This window comes from Rhynchophorus ferrugineus, unplaced genomic scaffold, assembly GCF_030347505.1.
Source record: "Rhynchophorus ferrugineus isolate W39M unplaced genomic scaffold, kcgeb_rfMv2 rfM2, whole genome shotgun sequence".
Classification (NCBI taxonomy): domain Eukaryota; kingdom Metazoa; phylum Arthropoda; class Insecta; order Coleoptera; family Curculionidae; genus Rhynchophorus; species Rhynchophorus ferrugineus.
The window spans coordinates 71,741,468-71,763,943 of NW_027472581.1; the positions used below are offsets into that span (position 1 = coordinate 71,741,468).

The 22,476-nt window shown below is 29.9% G+C and overlaps 1 protein-coding gene across 2 annotated transcripts in view; it reads right to left on the bottom strand.

Annotated features, from left to right (window-relative positions):
- The window catches only part of LOC143190354 (orexin receptor type 2), a 419,319-nt gene extending 397,436 nt beyond the window's left edge, over positions 1-21,883 (bottom strand). The window contains exon 1 of one of the 2 annotated variants that reach the window (XR_013004215.1): positions 21,327-21,883. Coding sequence is in view for 1 of the 2 variants with exons in the window: in XM_076394586.1 (XP_076250701.1) it covers positions 21,327-21,722 (396 nt within the window). In the remaining variant the exon portion in view is untranslated. The remainder of the gene's footprint in view (positions 1-21,326) is intronic. The other variant, XM_076394586.1, reaches the window with a different exon arrangement.
- Between the last annotated feature and the right edge of the window lie 593 nt (positions 21,884-22,476).

The following is a 22,476-nucleotide window of genomic DNA, read 5'->3' on the forward strand; positions in this document are numbered from 1 at the left end:
GTTCCAATTGCTTACCCAATATAGTCGTCAGTCGAATTCCATATCTACTTTAAATTTTGCAGCCTACCCCATCACTAGCTATGAAATTTTCAGTCCCTTTTACGATTTTTCATTTAAAGTTTAGCCCTTTCTTTAAGTATTTGCCGCTAATTGCAAAATCTTATTCCCGTTACTTTAAAATCCACTTATAACGAATTTCTCCATTTTAGACGCCTTGGCGTTTTTTAAAGTATTTTACTTCTTTAGACATATCTTCAATAAACGACGAGGCGAAACGTACATGCTGTCATAGTTTTATTTCATTTTAGGCAGTACCAAATGTGCAATTTTATAACGTTTCTTAATTACTAAATTACTTACTTAAATTAATTAAAAAAAGAAAGTGCTTTACTAGAATCTGATATAGTTCCTTACATCATAGTTCTTTCTGACTGGCAAAAGTGAAACAGACAATAATGTGAAACCTACCTAACAGAACTTTGAACATAATATAACAAGGAATCTTTTTATTATTATCTTACTATTAAAATTATTTCACTAAATAAAGTTTTCGATAAAATATATCTTTTAGTTCGGAATATGTCGATTCCTATAAAAATATTGCAATGTTATATAAAATGTATTCCCTCCTATACATATATTTTATTATTAGTATATTTCATTGACTGTTAACTTTTAGATCATATTTAATTTAAAAATCGTAAACATTGATTTCACCTCCATGACGACGAAGTTGCTTTGGTAGCATTGTTTGTTTCCCAATTTTTTTCAACTCAACTGAAAATTGACAACAACCATCATTGAGGATGAATGAAACCATTAGTGGAGATCGCTATTGATTACAATTTATGCGTTTGAGCCGGACACTGCGCGAAAAAAGGGCGGAATACGAGCAAAGACAGAAGAATATTATTATTCAGCATGACAACCGTCGTCCACATGTTGCGAAACCGGTTAAAATATACTTGGAAACATTAAAATAGGAAGTGCCACCCCACCCATCATATTCTCCAGACCTTGTCCCATGTGATTACTACTTTTTCCGATAAATGAGTCGTAACCTATCTGAGCAACGTTTCACCTTTCATGAAGACACCTAAAAATGGCTCGATTCATAGATAACCTCCATCAATACATCGCTCTTTGAAGATCAGATTCGTAAGTTTCCTGAAAGGTCCGAGACGGTAGCGACTATCGATGGACAATACTTTGCATAAAATATATTTTACCGATTTCTCAGAGCAAAGCTTCAAATTTAAAAAAGTCTTTTAATTTTAATTTATAGGCCAATACATGTCACATATCTTTACTGTTGAAATATATTAATTTTATGCATGAAAAGGTTCAAACCAAATCACTCTTATATTGTACACTCTTACAATTATACTAATTGTACACTCTTACAATTATACTAATTTTAGATTAAATTTAAATAATATATATGTTATATAATAAATATAAAAGTATTTGTTGTAACATTCGGGTAATATGTTTTAGTCCTGATGGTTTAGGTTTTATGTATCAAAAAACGATAATTTCCATGTCTAGATAAATTTAGTTTGATCTGGAACTTAACAATGTGAACCAGTTGTAGTGCCTTATGCTCTATTTTGTCAAACAGAGTATACAACATCCGCTTTAGCACAAACCAAACTTCCTGGGAACTCAAACAAACTGCATAGTAGTAAAACATAATAACTGTAGAGAATTTATAACATGGTTTAGTTAAAACGATAGATCTTTTACGACAAAACATATTTGAAACCTGTTTTACCGCTCAGCATATATATGTTAAAGTTAACTCATGCACAGAAAATAGAGCAGATTCTTTTAATTTACTTTAAAACTATTTAATTTTCGATAATCGATGGTAAACATACCGTGCCGACTCAATATTATTATAATAAAAAGGAAATATTCTTATTGTAAATACTTGTACTTGTCACATTTTATCATTCATTATATCAGTCGCCCCATATTCATTATGTATCCATGATGTATGATGTATCATGATAACATCATTGACTATCTTTTTTTTTTTCATTTCTTTACTCTTAGAATAAAATATTGTTTATAGAAACTTCCTATCTTCTATACAATATAAGTTTATATTAGAAAATTATCGAAAACCTACCTAGCAAATTATTCATGAAAGTGAGTTTTAATGACAGGTTAGCAATATAATATAGTAGATCAATAGATGGAACTGGAATATTCCAAGAGATTAAATATTTAAAGCAAAATCGATATGTTATAGAAGCAATATTATTTATATTAATTACCTCATCAATAAAGGGGCGAGTTTCATGTTAATTTACAAAATAACTGTTATGTAGAACAAATTATTATAAATCAATAAATTATATAATTTTGAATAATAGCAGTCGGGTGAGTTACACTAATTACAAATTTACTTTGAATATTTATTTAAAAGGTAATTAAATCACTGCATCCATTAATGAAGAAGCTTATAAACAAATTAATAATATATTACAATTTTTTTTATTGTTCGTTTATACGAATATATAATATTTAGATTAATTTACAGATTCAACATTAATTAAATATATTTTTATAATTCTGTATTTATTTATAAATATAGCATTATAAAAAAATACATAAATCATCTTAAATCATCTTATTATTCGCATACTAGTATTTTGATCATTTTTTTATATTAAAAATTTGAATTGGCATTAAAATATGGTACATATTTTTCAAAAATTTTCTGAAATATTTTGAAATAATTTTGTTTACTTGGTTTAACAACAATGGTTTGACAAGGACCCAATTATCCTGGATCTATTTGAACTAATGGTAATCAGCCGCAATGTTTGACGAATAAACAAAGTGTGGTAGAATTTCTCACTCGAGCTGCAACACTGTATCTTTCACAACTATTGCAATATGTGGCTGAATGTTGTCATGATAGAAACTGATATTGTCTCTCTTACTCGCTATTACTAATCCTTTTTCATTGTCAATATATGATTTAATTTATTCAATTAACATCGATAAAAATTTGTAACAGATTCGCTTGGTTTTAGCACGTCGTAATACACTACATATACTTATTGTACCTACCTTATGTATATTATGACTCTATGGACGGTAAATTTTCCGTCCATTGTCGATGTGGATGGCTCTCCTGGACTAACCTATGACTTTTTGTACTTGGAACTGTCATAGTAGATCTACTTTCAATGAACTACTTCTGCTAATTCGTGCGGTTGCCGTTTTCGCTGCCTTTGAATAACTCTCAGGGATATTTCCAATTGATTTTTAACTGATTTGAATCTCCAGACCTTTGTTATTAGCATCAAATTAACCACTTTGAAACTAAAACCGACAATTCTTAAGCTTCTATGAGTATCTGACCAAACAACGAATTTACGTCTAAAATGCAATTATTATATGACTAGAATCTGTATTGTGTAGTGTTATATAGAGAACTATCATTTTATATAGAAAAATATTTACTAGACAAGAACCTAGTAACTTTTTTTGAATATAGGAATGAAAATTTGAACCCAAATTGGATATAGAATGAACTCATTAATTGTGAAAATTATTAAAATATGTTTTAAATTAATGTAAATAATAAATTCACCATGGTCGCCAAAGATCCACACAGTTCTGTTAAATTATTTAATGGAGTGATACCTATATTTTTGCCGTTCGTCAATTAGAGATATATATTTGTTAGTAAAATGTTAAAGAAGGCCCTTTTCAGACTGTATTATTTATGTAAAATTCAGATATTGACTTTCATGTTTACATTTATTTGATGAAATCAAAATATATAAATATTATAAAACCAAAACCTAGCTGTAACATTTGGGATGTGCTTAGCTTAAAATTGGATAGGATCATCAATATTTGCTGTACCGTCGATTCAACAGGTTAATACTTCTTTCCGTTAAAATAAAGTAGTTATTAAAATTATTAAAATAAATTTTAAAAAGAATTTGAAAGAAATTTGACAGGCATTGATAACAGGAAACATATCGAATGTTAATTAAAAAAATAGAAAAATATAACTTTTGTGTAGTAATTAAACAATATTTAGCATTAAAAGCAAATAAGATTATGGACACACAATCAATTTTGATAATTTAGAAGTGGTTTAAAGAGTTCCGATATGGTCGTAGGATGCGATTGCTCACAGTCAACAATAAACGCAACGGACAACGTTTTTCGTGACGTTTCAAAGCGTGGCTACGTCACAAGTGGTGTTTTGTAACCAATGAACAATTTGATGTTGATGTGAAAAAAAAACGACCGCATTTGGCGCAAAAGCATTTGTGCATAATGGCAAGCACTATGGCAAAAATCCTGTTACGAACTGATGCCCCATCCAACATATTCTGCAGATTTAACGTCCTATTTCGAATTTCGACTATTTCCCATTTCCAAGTCTGAAGAAATGAATGGGTGGTACGAGGTTTAGGTGAAATGAAGAGATCATTAACGAAATAAACACCTTTTAGAACACCTTAAGATAAAATATTATTTGGAGAGAATTCTAAAAATGGAAAAACTCTAAACTAAATATAATGAGTTAAAATTTTCGAGTTAAAAAGAGATGTTGGGAAATAGAGCGCTCTTTGCTGACAAACATATCTTTCATTCAAAAACATGTCGAACTGTCTTCGTACAACCGTCTATCAAGTATTTCCCATTAGTTTAAATCTTAGTTATCTAGAATTAAAATTAGTGCCAGAGTTCTTACCTGCTTAAAATATTTTAAGATTTTAACAATATGTTTAAAAGATATTAAAGCCGGCTTGGTGGCGCAGTGGTAAAGGCGATGGGAGGGTCCTCCTACTTTTGCGATAGCCGCGGGTTCGAATCCTGCTGAGGCATGGTCGTAAATTTATGTTTGTAATTGTTTACTATTTGTGAATGTTCTAGACAAGAGTGTAAAATCCGACAAGGAAAATGATCCCAGTCACGCCAGTAACCAGGCTGTTTAAGACCGGAAGTCTGCTGGGATGATTTCTAAAGTTGGTCACTCGCTAGTCGGTAGGCTTAATGCTGAATACCGTGGTTCGGAGCCCACGTTAAATTTTGGGCTCAGTCCAGATAAACCCATAGTTGGTAAAAGGAGACTTTAATATAATATAAATAAAGATATTAAAATGGTTTATATATTATATTAAAATGCAAAGTATATGGTTTATTGTGGTCATTATTAAGTTACTTAAAATAGGACCTACATGGGAAATAATATGCTACAGTCAGAAAAGAATCATGGAACAACAATCTAAATAATATATTACACGTTAAATCACTCACCCTATACTAACAATGATTAACAACGCAAACTACCCCATCATGCTCCTGTAAATCTTCCTATGATATTAAATATTAATTCAAAGAAAAAAATCGAAGTTATATATTCCGTTGTTCTTATTCCTTTCGATTCAATTTCATCAGTCATAAAAATGGGGCAATTTTTTAACTGTAAGTTTTAGAGGAATTTTCTTTTAAACTAACGACCTATAATAACTTTTATCTCTCAGCTAGCTAAAATTCAAACTCACTGAAGCATTTTATTTCGTTCTAATTATCGCCATTTTATCGGAAACATTAATTAAAAAGCCACCTTAATGAAATTACGGACAGAGCCGGAGGAGAAAAAATCGCCTTTCAAATCGCGAGCCTTTTCCGCTTTTTGATTTTTTTACGTTAGTCTTACAGTCATCGATGGTTCATTGAAGATCTCTTTGTCGCTTATCCTGCTTTTTGTTTTTACAACGGGAGTTTAATTTCAATTCTGGCCGTATTTCTTATTCGTATTCTTTACGTATTATATATAATGGATCTTACTTTGCTTGTTTTTATTTCCTGTTAGGTTTTATTTTATTAAATTTGTTTAGGTTCCCATTTCAATAATTGATTTTGTTGTCTTGATCTAGAATTCAAAATTTAAAAAAAAACAAAAAAAAACGGCGGCGTGGACAAATTTGAGTGATATAATTGTTTAAATGATTTGCTGGATAATTAAAGGACCGAATGTATGGGGTGCTCTAGGGTGGAGATAGGGTTGGTCTGATAGCCCATGCCTTTGTTTAGATTATTTTGCTGTTTATAGATCTTACTTTGGACAGCTTTGGAAGCTTAACATGTTCTCCTTGATCTTCTTGATTTATCAAATCCATTTGATATCCAAAACCGTGTTCGCCAAGAAGATGTGGCTTCCCTACTGCGTTTCAATATAGTAGTGGATGCAACTATGTAGAAAGTTTTTAAAAAGCAGATAAGGCGTTCAATATTATGCTACCAATTCCCCAAGTGATGTTCGCGCTTTATTCTTTGATACGGATATTAAGGCCTCTAGTATTCCTTGTGATATACTTCTCACCGTAGAACTATATACCCTGATAACTAGTGAAGAAACAAAGTTCTAATGCAAATCTCAAACGAGATCCAGTTAGAACAAGTGCAGGACTAGGAATCTATAAGATAGCAGAAGAAAGTGACATCTACTGCCGAAATAATAAGCCGGATCGGCCAACCTGCAGTGGATGGTTCCCTACGATGGTGCGTTTGAATGAAAAGAACTATAACAATTAAGATCAAAATCCGCATCTTTCGAACGCTTATCTTACCAATTCTTCTGAATCACTCCGGGACTTGGACTCTGTTAAAGTCTACATGTTTTTTTTGTCCGGGATCATGTCAGATATGAAGTTAGTCGTTTAATATGCGACAATCAGCATAGTTGAGATAAAAATTCAGAGGCTCAAATTGTAATAGTTTGGATACGCCTGTCGAATAAAAGGTAAACCAATGCCTTCCAGACTTCTGAACAAAATGGATCCTTTGGGTTAAGATAATCGAAAAAATATTTGAAGATAATAGACTGACAATATCCAATACCACAGCTGCGGCCTATGGCTAATACTGTCGGAATTTAGTGAACAATTTTCGAAGACCTATGACACGGAGAATAGGGTATTGGTTGTGGAGTCCCCGCGAGCGCCTTCTATGGACCGATGATGTTGATAGGTTTTCTCTCAAGGAAGTACAGAGAACCACACACCTGATAGCTTTAGGATTAGGAAGTACCCTAGACAAATCCCTGTGTGGTTTGAAAATAGCACTTCAAATAAAACAACACGTCAAATATAATGTCAAATTCAGTAATTTGGTAAAAACATAAAATTCCTTTTAAACTCAAAGCGAATTTTTCCTTCTCATTTTACTAATTAGCATTATTCTAGTTAAAAAGAGACAGAATGCTGCCTGATGCTTCGAAAAATACAACCGAATCAATCTATAAAATTTAATTTGTGTTGGTAGTGGTCAAAATTGTTGACATATACCTGCAAAAGGATTCAAAATATTCATAATAATAATTAGAGGTTATAAATCGGCAAACGTTGTTTTGGAATTTTATTTTTATTAAATAGTCAGTTACTTCGAACAAGAACGCGATGATGGGGCCCCCTCTTACCAGTAAAATGCGTTAGAGAGGAAAATATTGATACTATTAAGTATTAAGTTGTTGCAGTTTTATTGGAGATATTTGTAGCTGCACTTAATATTAATATAAGCCCTGAGAGAGGAAATACAAAAAGCGGCACAATACAAAGCAGGTGACAAATTAAGATCACCTTGATGTTAGCGCTATTCAAGATTCAATTTGTGAAATGTGTAAAGACAATGAGTAGGTTTTTTCGATAGAAATATAATTTTTAACAAAATTATTTCAAAGAAACTGTTGTAAAACACCACTTCATACACTGTTGGTAATAATACCATTTTTAAAAGCATATAATAAAATTAAAGAAGACTTATTACTTCAATTTATATATCTAGACGAGACATGGATATTTTAAAATGGAACATAAGACTCCTCTTGGGAAAATGCTAATAAACAGTCTAAAGGCAACAAAAGTTTATGGAGGTAGCTAAAAGTTAATAATACTTTCGGTTTAGATAATCTCCACCAGACAGACAGAAGAATACATTGAAAATCGTGGAATTGACAAAAAGTGTACAATGGATTAGAAATAAACAATTTGGGAATTTATTTGAATAGACATTCTGATAGTGAAAGTGACAGTAACTAAATGAAGCTTATTTGTTATGGGCTTATGGCCTAATGCTGAAAATTAAAGAAACATGAGTAATAAAAGGCCGAAAACACTGATATATATTTAACTATATATTAGTTATATAACTATTAAATAATTAATATAGGATAACTGTAGAAAATAGTATTGTAGACTATGAAAGACTTTTGTAATTGTTCAGAATATACATGAGCATTAGGTAGAATTTATGTGGAGATAATTAACACTAAGTTTTGCAGTTATTAGATCTAACTTTATGAATAAAATGTGCACAGAGATTAACACAAGAAAAGGTAACATAACTAGGGACAAATATTACGATATCAAAATGACTTAACAAGGAAACATGGAATGGAAGTGTGTGCGGTTTATAGGGAAGAGTTAAATGTAAATATAATAAAACAATTATAACTTACAAACTATTGTGCCTATTTAATTAAATACAGTTTAAGTTCTTCATATATATGCATTAGAAGTACCATAATGTTAAAATAAATTATAATCTATAACGTAATTTTTGGTTCATTATTTTATTTACGTTAGCATTTTATTATGTTAGAGCAAAAATAAACCAAAACTTATATTATTTTTGATAACGTACATTGGCTGTTTTATTAGAAGTACCCTTCCAATACCGTCTAATGTTCATCGAAAAGAACCGGATTACTGCATACGAAATTATGTCTGTCTTATATCTTCATCTGTTTCCGTTTATATAGTAGGTATTTTAATTATATCCGTCATAAGTTGATATTTGTACCTAAGAATTCCGAGATTTATTTCTTTTAAAGCCTTTAATTCAACAAATGTCACATTCCTTCATCAAATCCAAACTAGGTTCCCAAGAGACGCAACTTGACCACTTGTACGTCTTCTTCCTCAAAATTGATACATCTCCATACATTATTTTACATTAGCCTAATTTAAAAGATTATAAATATAACATGAGTTTCAAAAAATTGATTCTAACCCTCTTTTTTGTGTGCAATGTCAACAATCTAAAACCCAAAATTTCGTTAAAAATATTGCCAGGTCTCTGCAGAAATCTCAATGGGCACTCAATAACACATAACATAAGCGTAAAAAAGCATCTATTACAAAAACCTAGCCACACCTGCTATATTGCAGAAATTATTGATGAACTAAATTTATTCGTTAACATTAACCAATTTACCTAAATTTCTCGGATTTGAATAGTCGATTTGTTCCAAAACGATCGTATTTTAGCTACAAATTGTATTTTAAGAAGGTTGATTCGATCCCTTTTCCCTTTCTTAGTTTCGTAACTTCGTTGACCTCAACTAATTCGGCTTTATATTGAGCCCGAAACAAGAAAGAGACTTTAAAGGACATTAGGGACGGTTATAGACGGTCAGACTAAGCAAGAAATTACCAAATAAATCTTTAGTTAATAATCGTAAAAATAATCAGACAATAAAAGATAACTTAATCGATATAACGATGTCTAATATTATTTATTTACACGCCCAGTCTCATATGTGAAACTGGACAAAGGAAATGAACTGACGCAATTGTTGTTTAAAATAAATGTTTATGTATTTATAATAACTCTAAAAACAAACAAATATTATATATTTTACATTATGCATTAATAAATAACTAGTCAAAAATATTTATTATTTGTATACATATTATAAAGTAATATATATAGCGCATATTAATTAAAATATAAATTTACTCTTATTTTAATCAATATTAATATGATCTTTATACGATGTAAATATATAATTAGAAGTACATAACTCATTTTACAAGAACATTTTTTCTGACCAGATATTTAATAGAATACTTTTCAATTGTAATACCATAAACGATTAGTGGATATTATGTCTGATATATAAAGAATCTGTTTGTTTTGAAACAAAAAGGTACTACTTCGGAACAAATTCATTAATATACTCTCTAAATAAATATAATAATATACAATATTTTTCTTATTTTTACATATTTACATTAAAGTCTTTTTTACCAACTATGGGTTTATCTGGACTGGACCTACTATTTAACGTGGGCTCCGAACCACGGTTCTCGGTATTAAGGCTACCGACTGGCGAGTAACCAACTTAGAAATCATCCCAAAAGACATCCGGTCTTGCCCAGCCTGGTTTCTGGCATAACGGGGATCATTTTCCTTGTCGGATTTTGCACTCTTGCCTAAGGACTATTACGAATGTTAAACAATCACAAACATAAACTTACGACCATGCCCCAGCAGGATTCGAACCCGCGGCTATCGCAACAGTAAGAGGGTCGTCCTGTTGCCTTTACCGCTGCGCCACTAAGCCGTCTACAATATTTTTTTGCTTGCTCTCATTGGCGGTCATTATTCAATAATTCTGGCAAATTGCTCGTACTACTCTCGCCTGTGCAACAAGCTCACAAATTTCCATTGGGTAATTATTTCCCCCAATTTTCGTTTTATTTCAGATTACATTATACGAATTCTCCAGTTCCTGTTTTCAGTTTATAGATCTTAAACACGTTTCATTAAACTTTGTTATTCAATTATTAAAATAGAACTTTCTCACCCTATAGTTTCATTTAAGTTAATTTAAACCACGTTTAATTTGACGAATATTTCATATTAAAGAATTATTTATTTATATTCAGAAATCCGCTCAGAAGGTTTGCGTTTTTATTGGTACATGCATTTGTGGTAATCTATAAAGAAGAGCGTAAAATATGATAAGAAACAACCAATGACAAATAGCACGTCCAATCTAAATAAATTCCAATTAGTAAATAAAATAAATATATAGTAATATATTTTTATTATATTATCGAGCCTCCTCTTAGGGTACTAGGGTTTATCTGACCTGAATATGGGCTTTGAGTCACATCATCGGCATCAAGCTCGAGAAGTTAACCGATACCTTACCCATCATGGTTACTGGCGTAACTGGTTTTGTTTTCCTGGTTGAATTTTACACTCTTGTCTATCCATAATCACAATTGTAATTAGAAAGTCAAATTTATAGCTATTGTCTGGCAGGAATCAAATCCGCGACTATCGCCCAGTAAGAGGACAGTCTTGTCGCCTTGGCCAATAGCAATCTGCCCAATAATTGAAATAATACATCTGAATAATTACGAAATATTTAATATTCATTAATATTGATATATTTACGTCAAGCATTAGAATTAAATAATATATATATATATATATATATATATATATATATATATATATATATATATATATATATATATATATATATATATATATATATATATATATATATATATGTTATTAGGATCTAAAAAATATACAGCATTTAAATTAGTAGAACTTAAAAATTGCCATTCATAGAACAAAATCCTAGTAGAATAAATATTACAAATGCTCTTCATCATTACAGTATTAAATAAAAATGAAATGGGCGATCGCATGATTATCAAATAATCGAATAAATAGGGTGAATTAAATTGGAATGATTGGATTAATTAGATTAACTATGGAGTGAATTCATTCAAATATTATTTATCATTGGATATTCGTTTACGACCTTGTAGATAAATCTGTTGAAAATTCTGTGTATTTATATATTATATTACATACTGTAATTAAGATAGTAAGATTGTATTTTTAATGTAATTGAAATTAAGACTATTCGAGGATAACGATAATATATTGGATAATTTTGTTATATGTTATTTGTTAATCATATGCGTTATTTTCTATATATTATTAAAAAATAAGAAAATTGTGTTACTACTCCTTTCATTTTTAACATTCCACACTAAAACATAAAATTAAATTAACCTTAGCCCTCATCAAGATGGAAACATATAAAATGAATTGTTCTCCACAATACAATGTACCTGCCGGCTAGGTGGCGTAGTGGTAAAGGCGACAGAACGGTCCTCCTACAGTTGCGATAGTTTTTTTTTTCAAACAACGCATTTTTTCGCCTTCAAAACTGTTACGGAATTGAATTCCTTGAATGGATTTAAAGAATTTAAGCTTCTGCAACGAGTCAAAATGATGTACTCGAAATAGTTATTTAAGTTTAATAAATGCCTATAGTCTATTCAAAACAGTAGTGACGCACGTCATCAATAAGTTATGCATTCGTTTTACAGTCCTTACAATATCTTAATTATAGTCCTTTTACAATATTTTCCTTCTTATTTTATTGTATAGAGATAGCAGTTTAACAAGTTACAAGCATTGTGGACAATAATACCTTCGGTTTGGATGAGCTCGATCACACAAATTGAAGAAGAAATTGACAAATGGAGGAATCGTGAGCAAGTTTTTGATAGATTTAAAATAAACAGCTTAGTTATTTACTGGAGTAGTGATTCTGAAAGTGACAGTGATTCAATAAAATTTTATGAATGTTGGTTTATGATTCAAAGCTGGTGATTACCAAGACAGATAAAGATTATGAAAGCTTCATGTGCATGTGTGTTATTATTCAAAATATACATGAACGTTTGGTTAAAATGTATGAAGAGGGAAATAATCCTAACAGTTTTACAGATATGGCTCATGCCTTAAGGAAAATGCGGCGATTAAATCTAGTTTTATCCAAAAATATGTATACAGGTAGTAACAGAACAAACTAAGGAGAAATATAGTAATATCATAATGACTTTACAAAAAAAACATTGCATCGAAGGAAACAAGAAATAAGAGTAAAAGGTAAATATGCTCTCTAATGAAAGTAAAATGCATTATTCAGATATATTATTGTTAATTAGGTGGATTAGGCCTTCGGTGGATACCACTACATAAAAAACGTACTTAGAACTCTACCTGTACTAGTGTGGAAAGTTCAATGTAAATATAATAATACAGCTCTGACCTATAAATTATTGTGTCTGTATAATTAATTGTAGTTTTAAAATCTTTGATAATATATGCATTAGATGTACTACAATGTTAAAATAAATTATATTAGATAACATTTTTGTTTAATTACTTTATTTTGATTAGAATTTTGCTTTATTTCAAAGTCAAAATGTACTAAAACTCGGAGTTAATGCGGCAACATTATGTCATCAATTCAGATCACGTGAGTTCGCTTCTGTTTGGAATAGACTCTAGATATCGGAATAGTCACAATAGGTCATATAGGCACAGCACCAATAACATAAAAAGGGCACTTTTGTTTTAAGACGAGTTATCACAAATATAAATTTACGACCATGTCCGAACAGGATTCGAACCCGCAACTATCGGAACAGTAGGAGGACCGTGATGTCGCCTTTATCAATGCATCAACCAAGCTGGCAATTATTATTTATAACTGCCACGTCATTTATTTGTTGAATTTTTCATGGTCAGTTGTCCATCTGTATTCCTCCATCTCCTTGTATTGTTTTATGTGTCAAGAATTTGTGCAACATTCTTGTCTATAATAGTCGTTAGCTAAAGTAACACTTTTAATAACGATTAATTAATTATTAAAATTAAAATTAATTCTTTTGCTGGTTATCAGTACGGTTAGCATACTCCTCGTATATTTGATTGACTTCTTGACTTATGAAAAAATATTAACAAAGGTGAAATATATTTACTAGAACATGCTTTACAATAAGCAGTCACTAAATATTTCAACTACATTCTTCGTAAATGTTTACTCATCCGCAATTATAATGCGATTCGAAATTGCCATTAGTATATAATTATATTATATAAACCATTTCTTTCATTAGCTTTCACGTTATTGAATCGATGCACCTATCAAAAAATAGATACCTATATTTGTATGAAATCGTGGTAAAGTATTAAAGAGATAGTGCGGAGAAATTGTCTTCAATATTTAATATATTTTATATTCTAAAGATACATTATATTTTCTGATAGTTTTAGTATTTTAATCACAAAATGAATTTCTGAGTACACTCATAGATATTTGACAAGCAACCTCAATATCGCTCACTAACCACACGTTATCAATAGGAAAATGACAGTGGCACATTATTTGCTAAAACAAAATTGTTGCTTTTAATATTTCTCTGGAAACTATTCCATGTGTTCTCAAACCAAATAAACCTTACCTGGAGTTTAATAAATGGAGTTCCATAATTATTTAAAAACCAAAATTAGCCAAGTTGTTTTAGAAATTTTCGAGTTTTAGCGAGAGTAGCAGCAATTCATTCATTCATTCATTACAGTAAAATAAACCCTTACAATTGCAAAACTAAAATAATACACATGCTATTCTGGACACCTTGAAGATAGTGATTTTAAGTACTATGCCTAAAATTAAAATAAAAAATTTTAATTAATTAATCCAAAACATGACTAATACTAACATAATATGTATGATATATATGAAATTATCGAAAATATATTATAAATTAATTAGCATTATAACAATAAAACCCTAGGTCTATTCAACCATTATTATATTTGAGTATTAAGTTAAGTACAATGGAATAACAATAAATTGTTCAAAATCCAACTATACAATACCTATGGGCAAAAACGGACGGACATTTATAATTATGGCCTTAAATTATATTTAAAACTAAACTTTTAAAAATAATGGTTATAGTTTTAACGACTGATTGTCAGTGGTGTAGTCGCCATTTTTCCTCGTTTCGAATCTTTTTCATCGAATGTAAACGTCTTGTTGATTCTGGTTGGTTCCTCAACTGTTAACCTTTCTGAAATATCCTTGCAAATTTAAGCTGGTTCTTCCTCCTATAAGTCTTACATTTGAACTTTTTGGTCCTTCAGGCCTTTCTATATCACTGACAGCATCACCCTAAGCTCCTAAAAGTGTTTGATAGGTTTCAGTAGCAGATTTGTTCAAACTAAATAGTGAATAATGAAAATATAATTTGGATGGTTCCGTGATTAGCATTTATAAACACTGAATAACAAAATAATCGTAAGTGGAACACTGTTACATTTTAAACAGAAATGACAAAACCATACATTCTATGGTTGATTACATTGATATTCTGCATTTTTGCAAGTAGGTCGTTGATCTAAATAAATTACAGCACCTAATATTTTGTATCAGAAAAAATCCTACAAAATATTTCGATTAAAATAATGTATGTTGTTCTTCACAGGAACAATGAAAAATATTCATTCAAAATGATTTAAAATCATGATCGAATATGATTATTAGCGTTAATAAATTATTTTTAAACCCAGTTATAATGACTCAAATTCTTACTAGACTGGTGGCTAAATTATTATTGAATTAAAAAGATGCATATGTGTCGTTTCTTATTTATCATTCGTAATCTGGCACTTTGCCAATTTTGAAGTGTTTGCATAAACAACTAAAAAATAACGAGATTCGGCTTCGATGTCAATACGTAACGAAGTTTATAAAGCAAATTTAAAAGCAGAAAGTACTAGATTTTATACATGTTCGAAAAATGCATGAATATCAAATTCTAAGTAAACAAATTAATCGTGTTATTTTGTCAAAAGTTCAAAAAACAGTTTCGAGAGAATGTATCTCATAAGATGTGAGACTTAGAGAGATAATATAAATATATAAATGAAACACTAAGATTTTATCAACTAGAGATAGCTGTCGTTTAATACCATTATAAAAGTATAGTATGAGATGGTGCGTAACATATTTATCACGTAGGTATCACGTATAATTTTTAGGAACAGGAATTTATTTTACCAGGTTTTGAAAAAAAGCATACTCTGTATAAAGATAAACAAGATTAATTGCTATTAAAAAATATGATTTTTCTATCACAAAATAACAGAACCCCCACCATTATGTTTGTCACCACCACAAATGTTATTATAAATAAACTTCAGCCACCTTCCAGATAAAAGACCAATTCGACGTAGAAAATTAATATTACTCAAGGCTCATTCTCCTATTCTGCAAGCCACTTGTTCCTAAAAGATTAAAGCAATATATGAGGATAAACCATAATGTATTGTGGAGATAAAATATATCTCCTTTTTGCTCTTCATAATTTTTCAATTTATGGTAACAACATTATTAATTTCCTAATTTTCATTTGCTTTAAAGCCCGTTCGACTTCAAGCACTCAACGTTTTTGCCTTTGGCTCAAAGTTAACCATCAATATATGTTATTATTTACAATTATTCTTGCATTTAACCCGCATTCTTTATTTTCAGGATTCAACTGCAAATATTTAAAATCAGTATTCACATATCTGTATAAAATAGTTATAAAAGCACCATCTTTTCCTCAACAGTAAAATGAAAACATCATTATCAATTTTATAACAGATGTAATAAAAAATTATTACTTTTGCATAAAGTCGAAGGCTTTATTTAACATTAATTAGAATAACCCCATCTAATTTAAGTCCAATATGTTCCGTTGCACTCGATAACTTGTTGGTACCTTAATAAAGTAACTCCATTATGCCACTCGAACAGCTGTCCTATTGTCAAAAAGAGTTTGAGTGGATGGATAAGAGAACCTCCCAACCAGAGTCTCAGAACTCTTAGCAAGTTGATATATTGATACATTGGTGCGTGATGTGAAGTTGTTTTGATGAAACATAGTTTATATCTTAGGGGCCGAAATTCAAGTTCAGCAGAATATGGCCATAGCGAAGTACTATATTATTCCTTTCTTATATAAAGTCTATTTTAAATGGATAAGGTGTTTTTTTGTGAAAATTTTCGCGATATAATGGTTATATAAGTAAGTGAGTGATTTATGGTATGAGATCAAACAAAGCTGAGATAGCTGTTCAAAAAAATATCAGGATTTTTGGTACGAAATATTAGCTGATATGGCATGTAGTGTAAAGCAATTGAACAGTTTTTACAGTGTGAAAAATAGTGGATTCTTAAAAAGGCAAAAAACACTATGAACTTATTATACCACTATAACTAAAAAAAACGATTGGAGTGAGAATGGGTTTCTCATTACCAAATCAAGTCTGAATGTGGAAACCAGACGTCAAAGTATTTTATAGGACGCAAAATGCGTAAAAAATCATAAATTACCTGCAAATTAGCACAACAAACCTTTAAAAAGAAAATTAAAGTTCGAATTGCTTCATCATCCGGCTTAATTCCCAGATCTATCTCCCTATGACTTTTGGCCTTTCTTACATCTCTAAGTAAAACACCTTATTGCATGAAACAAAGATATAATAATGGAAATATATTAAAGGACATTGATACATATCATAAATTTTGGATTCATGAATTCATAAATCCTACAATTAATACAATTTAAAAACGAATATATGAGATCGACAATGACGAGGTCAAAATTGCAAACACTGCTTTAACTATGCACGTAACAGTGTGAATATAAAACAACTAATATCATAAAAAACATGAAATAAATTTTTAAAAATAACCTAGTCTATAAAATTACCCAAAACAAATTTACATTATTCAGTTATAGCATACTGTCGTGTACCGTAATTGCATCATGAATATTTAATGCAATATCACTTAAAACATATTCAGTCCTTCTAGAGCCTAACTTTACTAGATTAATAGTTGAAAAAATCTACCCCGCTATTTATTTATGAAGTATAATCACGTGTCTATAAAGGTAATCGATAACGCATCTATTATGTACAACTCGAGTTCTCAGAAGTGGCTTTTTTAATATGTAATAAAAAAACAATTATTTGAATTTTAGTGCTGTGCGCAGTGTGGATTTCTGACGCTTGGGTATTTCTGTAAAAGAAAAATATTTTTTTTTACAAATATGATTATTAGCATATGCACTGTTTTCTCTGTTGTAAATATTATCTCTATCTATCTATCTGCTTCCGCACTGCAGTGAGTGGCCAACAGTGAAGACATAATAACTACGCTGAAGACACTGCCATTCTTCCAGTGCATTCTGATAAGTTTACTGTTAATAACGTTAAAACATATATATATATATATATATATATATATATATATATATATATATATATATATATATATTATATATGGTTCTAAAAAAACTTTTAATATTTCGACGACATTTCGGCAGAAATGCTTCTACTACAGTAGATATATCATCAGATATTTCATCACAAAAATAACTTAAAATATGGATAAGATTAAGTATGAAATTAATCTTCCTATCTCAAGATTGTTTTCTTTTTGTTAGTATTTATAACAACTCAGCTGGACTTACTGCTTAACGTGGATATTAACAGCAGTAACTGAGTGGAGTGACCAACTTAGAGATCATCCCAAAAAACATCCGGTCTTATCCAACCTGGGTACTGGCGTGACTAGGCCTTCACTTGCTTGTTGGATATTGCACTCTCGCTTTTTGTATAATCACAATTATAAATATTCACAAGTATAAATTTATAAACATGCCCCAGCAGGATTCGAACCCGTGACTATCGCAACAGTGCTAACTGCACTAACCAAGCCGGTCAAGTTTTAACATCTTAACCATGCGCTGTCTTGTTTCAAAATCATTTCCTATATACCAATAAATCATAGACAAATCTGGAATAACTTTAGGATTTTCATTATTCTAGAGTCTTTTTTATCTTGAGCATAAAACTATATATATTTTAGACAAATAAGGCAATCTTCGAAATAATTGTACATGTTTAAACTGCATTTTTTAAATAAAATTGGAAACTGAATACCTCTAAAACGCTTGACAACATTGCTACTAAATTTAATGTGTTTAAACAATAATACGGTTTTCTGTTTCTAGAATTATAATATTAGAATCAAAGTAGCTATAAAGCTAAATAGAGTAAACCATTGACATATTGGCACTAAGTATTAGTTAGTATATCACTATAAATATATATAAAAAAGAAACAAACAAATGCAAGAAATACTCCTTTGTTTCTCTTATTTTTATGAAAAGTAAAACTAAAATTATTATATATTGCATTAAAATGTTTTTTGCATGCATGCATTGCATTTTTACAAAGTATACCAAGTATGTCTATTATTTAAATAAGTAAAGCCTTAGACCAGAGTTTACGTCGTTCCTTCTCAACTCTCCTACATTTCCTTTACAAACTTTAAGGAACTTTTATTATAACTGCATTCACATTACGGAAGCTTTTATTGCTTTTATGCATATAGTTATATTTTTTCTATATTTTTTTTATTATTGTAACAAAGCGGTTTTTTCTTTGCTGCTGCTCTTTAATTTTTTATACACAATCTCACGTATAACTAAACCTAACTGAATACGAAGTTTATTCTGTTGAAAGTAAAGTCATATAGAGTATAAAATCTCAAATAAAGTCTAATGGAATATTATATTGTAATAAAATATGTTTATAAAATGTATCCTAAATATTTGATATATCTATATTTATCATATATTGTCTTAATATATTATAGATATTAAGCTGTATAAAAACTTAGATTATTACAGATGCTAATACTAATACAGTAATACTACCTATTACTGCTTTAATAGCTTTAAAAATATTAATATTATAGCTATTATAATAAATTTAATATCGTACATGAAATTAAAGAAACGACTGAACTAGTTAACTGTTTTTAATTGACTAACATGCTTCTTGAAATTACAAAACAAAAAATGTTTAAAATTAAATTGTATTAATAAATATATATACAAAAATGAATGGTTAATTAAACTACTCTCAAAAATGTGGGGAAAATATGTAACAGTTTCCCACCCATCTAGTTTAAAATAAAAATAGATATATTGTATTCCTATTACATTATTGCAAGTATATGGCACCATTTATTATGAAACTGTTAGTACAATCCTTACATAATACTACATTGTATGAGTGAACAGTCATAACATGGACAAAACGGCCACATATACATACAACGCCGTATTCAAAAGTAATGGAATTGGGTATATTTAAGTGTTATAAGTAAGCATAGTTAATGTTTTCACTACCTCATGGGAGGACAGCCCTTAGAAATACAATCCTCTAATAGCAATAACTAAGAATATAAGTTAACAAATTTCAACAGTGAAGTATGCTGTTACCATTTTCATATTGAAAAATAGAAAGAACTACCTAGATGAACAGTTATTTTATCAAGATACAATGATTTCTACTAGCTTCTCTACCAAGACATTTCGATATTTCCGACCATTATTCAAGAATAAAATAACATGTTTGGTTAGAAAGTATATAACCAACTTATAAGTAACCAATAAATATTAATAATAATTAACAATTATTAATGAGAAATTGAAAAAAATATTTGCTAATTTAATATTAAATCAATCACAAGAAGTGAAGGAAAAAATAATTTCGGCTTTCACTAAGAATGGATTTCAAATCTCATATTTCTAGTAAAATCTATTTTATAGTGTTATTGCACATTGAAAGTGGATATACCGGAGGATCATTTCTCCAAATTTTGCTCTTACCTGTGTCAGAAATAGCTTTCCACTTTTCCTACAATTTCAATTTTAAAGTTGAACACGGCTAAGTTTCAACAAGACATAAGAAGAAGAATAAAAAATAATTCAATATTATAAAGGGACAAAATTACACCGTATACCAAAGATCAGAAACACCAGATCAAAAACAGAATAACAAAAACCGTCGCAAATCCCACATTGACGACAAGAAAGATAATGTTGGGACTGAAAAGAGATTGTTGTTTGGCTGGACATTATCCCTTCCGACTACTATTTGGTACATTATCTGTAAAACGCTCTTAATGATGTAAAACTGATTTCTAAATATGCTATCAAAAATTAATAATTCAGTTTTTCACTTAGAAGCCCCAAAATCTCGGCACAGGCAGAATTTTATAAAATATATTTTGATAATGTTTCTATTAGTTAAATAAATTGTACTCATATTTCAAAATATTTACGAAGTTTCTCAACAACTTCCTCTACAAAATTTAAGAAACTTTTATTATTACTGCATTCACATTTAGAAAGTTGTTAGTGCTTTTATACATATATTTTTTATTTATTATTTATAGCAACAAAAACTTTTATCCCTGCTTTTATTTCATACTTAAACTATATACTAAAAAATATATTCAGTGTAAAAATACCATATAAATATTTGTTATAAAATTTAAATGTAGATAAAAATATGTTTATATGATAAAAAAATACGCACTATTTTTATATGTGTGAAATATCTATATTATAATTTTTTTAATATTTCTGTGAATACTTATATCAACATATATTACTATATACTGAACTAACAAAACATGGGCAGACAAAAGGCTTTTTACAGCTTAATATATCTCTTATATTACACCATGGAACATTAAAATATTAATAAAATAATGTTCATCAATCTATGTATTTAGAAACAAAATGTTTTTCAAAACTTACTTGCAACATCGGTAAGAAAGTGCAGAGCAACTCCCCCAACATCCAGTTCTGAACTAACAGTACATAGAGAGTGATGGGCAATACAATTACACCTTTAAATATATCACTTATTGCATTGTTCATTATGAAACTATAAGTGGGGTCCTTATACAATCGGTACTGTATAATATGAACGAACAGAAATATGTTGGACACGACGCCGTATACAGTCAAAACCCCATACGCACAAATGATGAACGAAGCGACATCCTCGAGGGATTTTTTGGGATGGGGTTCGCGTAAATCTATTTTCTTGTCAGCACCACCGACCCCCAAGAGCAACTGGTGAATAACCGCCCAGATATGAGGAGGTATGTCGCTCTCCTGTGAGGGCGACGTGGCATTACCTTTAACCATCGTTCAGTTGTTTTTCATTTTTTTAAATCTTCGAAACTTTGAACATTGTTTCGAAACGGGATAAGAAGGACAGCGCGGACTCGCGTTCCCGATTTTCCGGATCGCAACTGGGATGAGCGAGAAGTGTTGCAACCGTTACTTGACGAAGCTGACGCGGCAGTGTAAGTTCAGGGAAACTCCGGCAAAATGGATTGTTTGGAAGTTTACGGACGCCTGCGCTCTATCAGTGCAAACTGTTATCGTGTGTGAATTATGTCATGTGTGAGATGAAATATTTATAGAATCATGGAGTAATTAAAATAATAATTGAATCAGAAAAAACGGTTCTTAAAGAAATCACTAGGTGGATAAAAGTATCAACCAAAACGTTTACTAAACTTGTAATAAAAATGTATCTACTATATAATTTTTCTAGAAATTTTCATAGTTCAAATTTTCATTTCATGCATTATAAACCGGTAATATCTTTACAATTTACTATTTATCTGAATCACTTTCGTTATTTAAGGGGATATTCTAGTCTAGTAATTTGGAAAAATCAATTAAAACTGTCAAATTAAAGAAAAACCATATAATTTTGGATTCACCGAAAAGAAAGTATCAACATACCTTGATGTTAGCTCTGTTTAAGTCTTAAAAACGGTGAGCAGTTTTTTTAGTATAAACATAATTTAATACAATTAACTTAGGGGGATAATTTTATATATTTTTTGTATTATTTATTACATTGTAACTAGTCGTTTCCCACTAACCT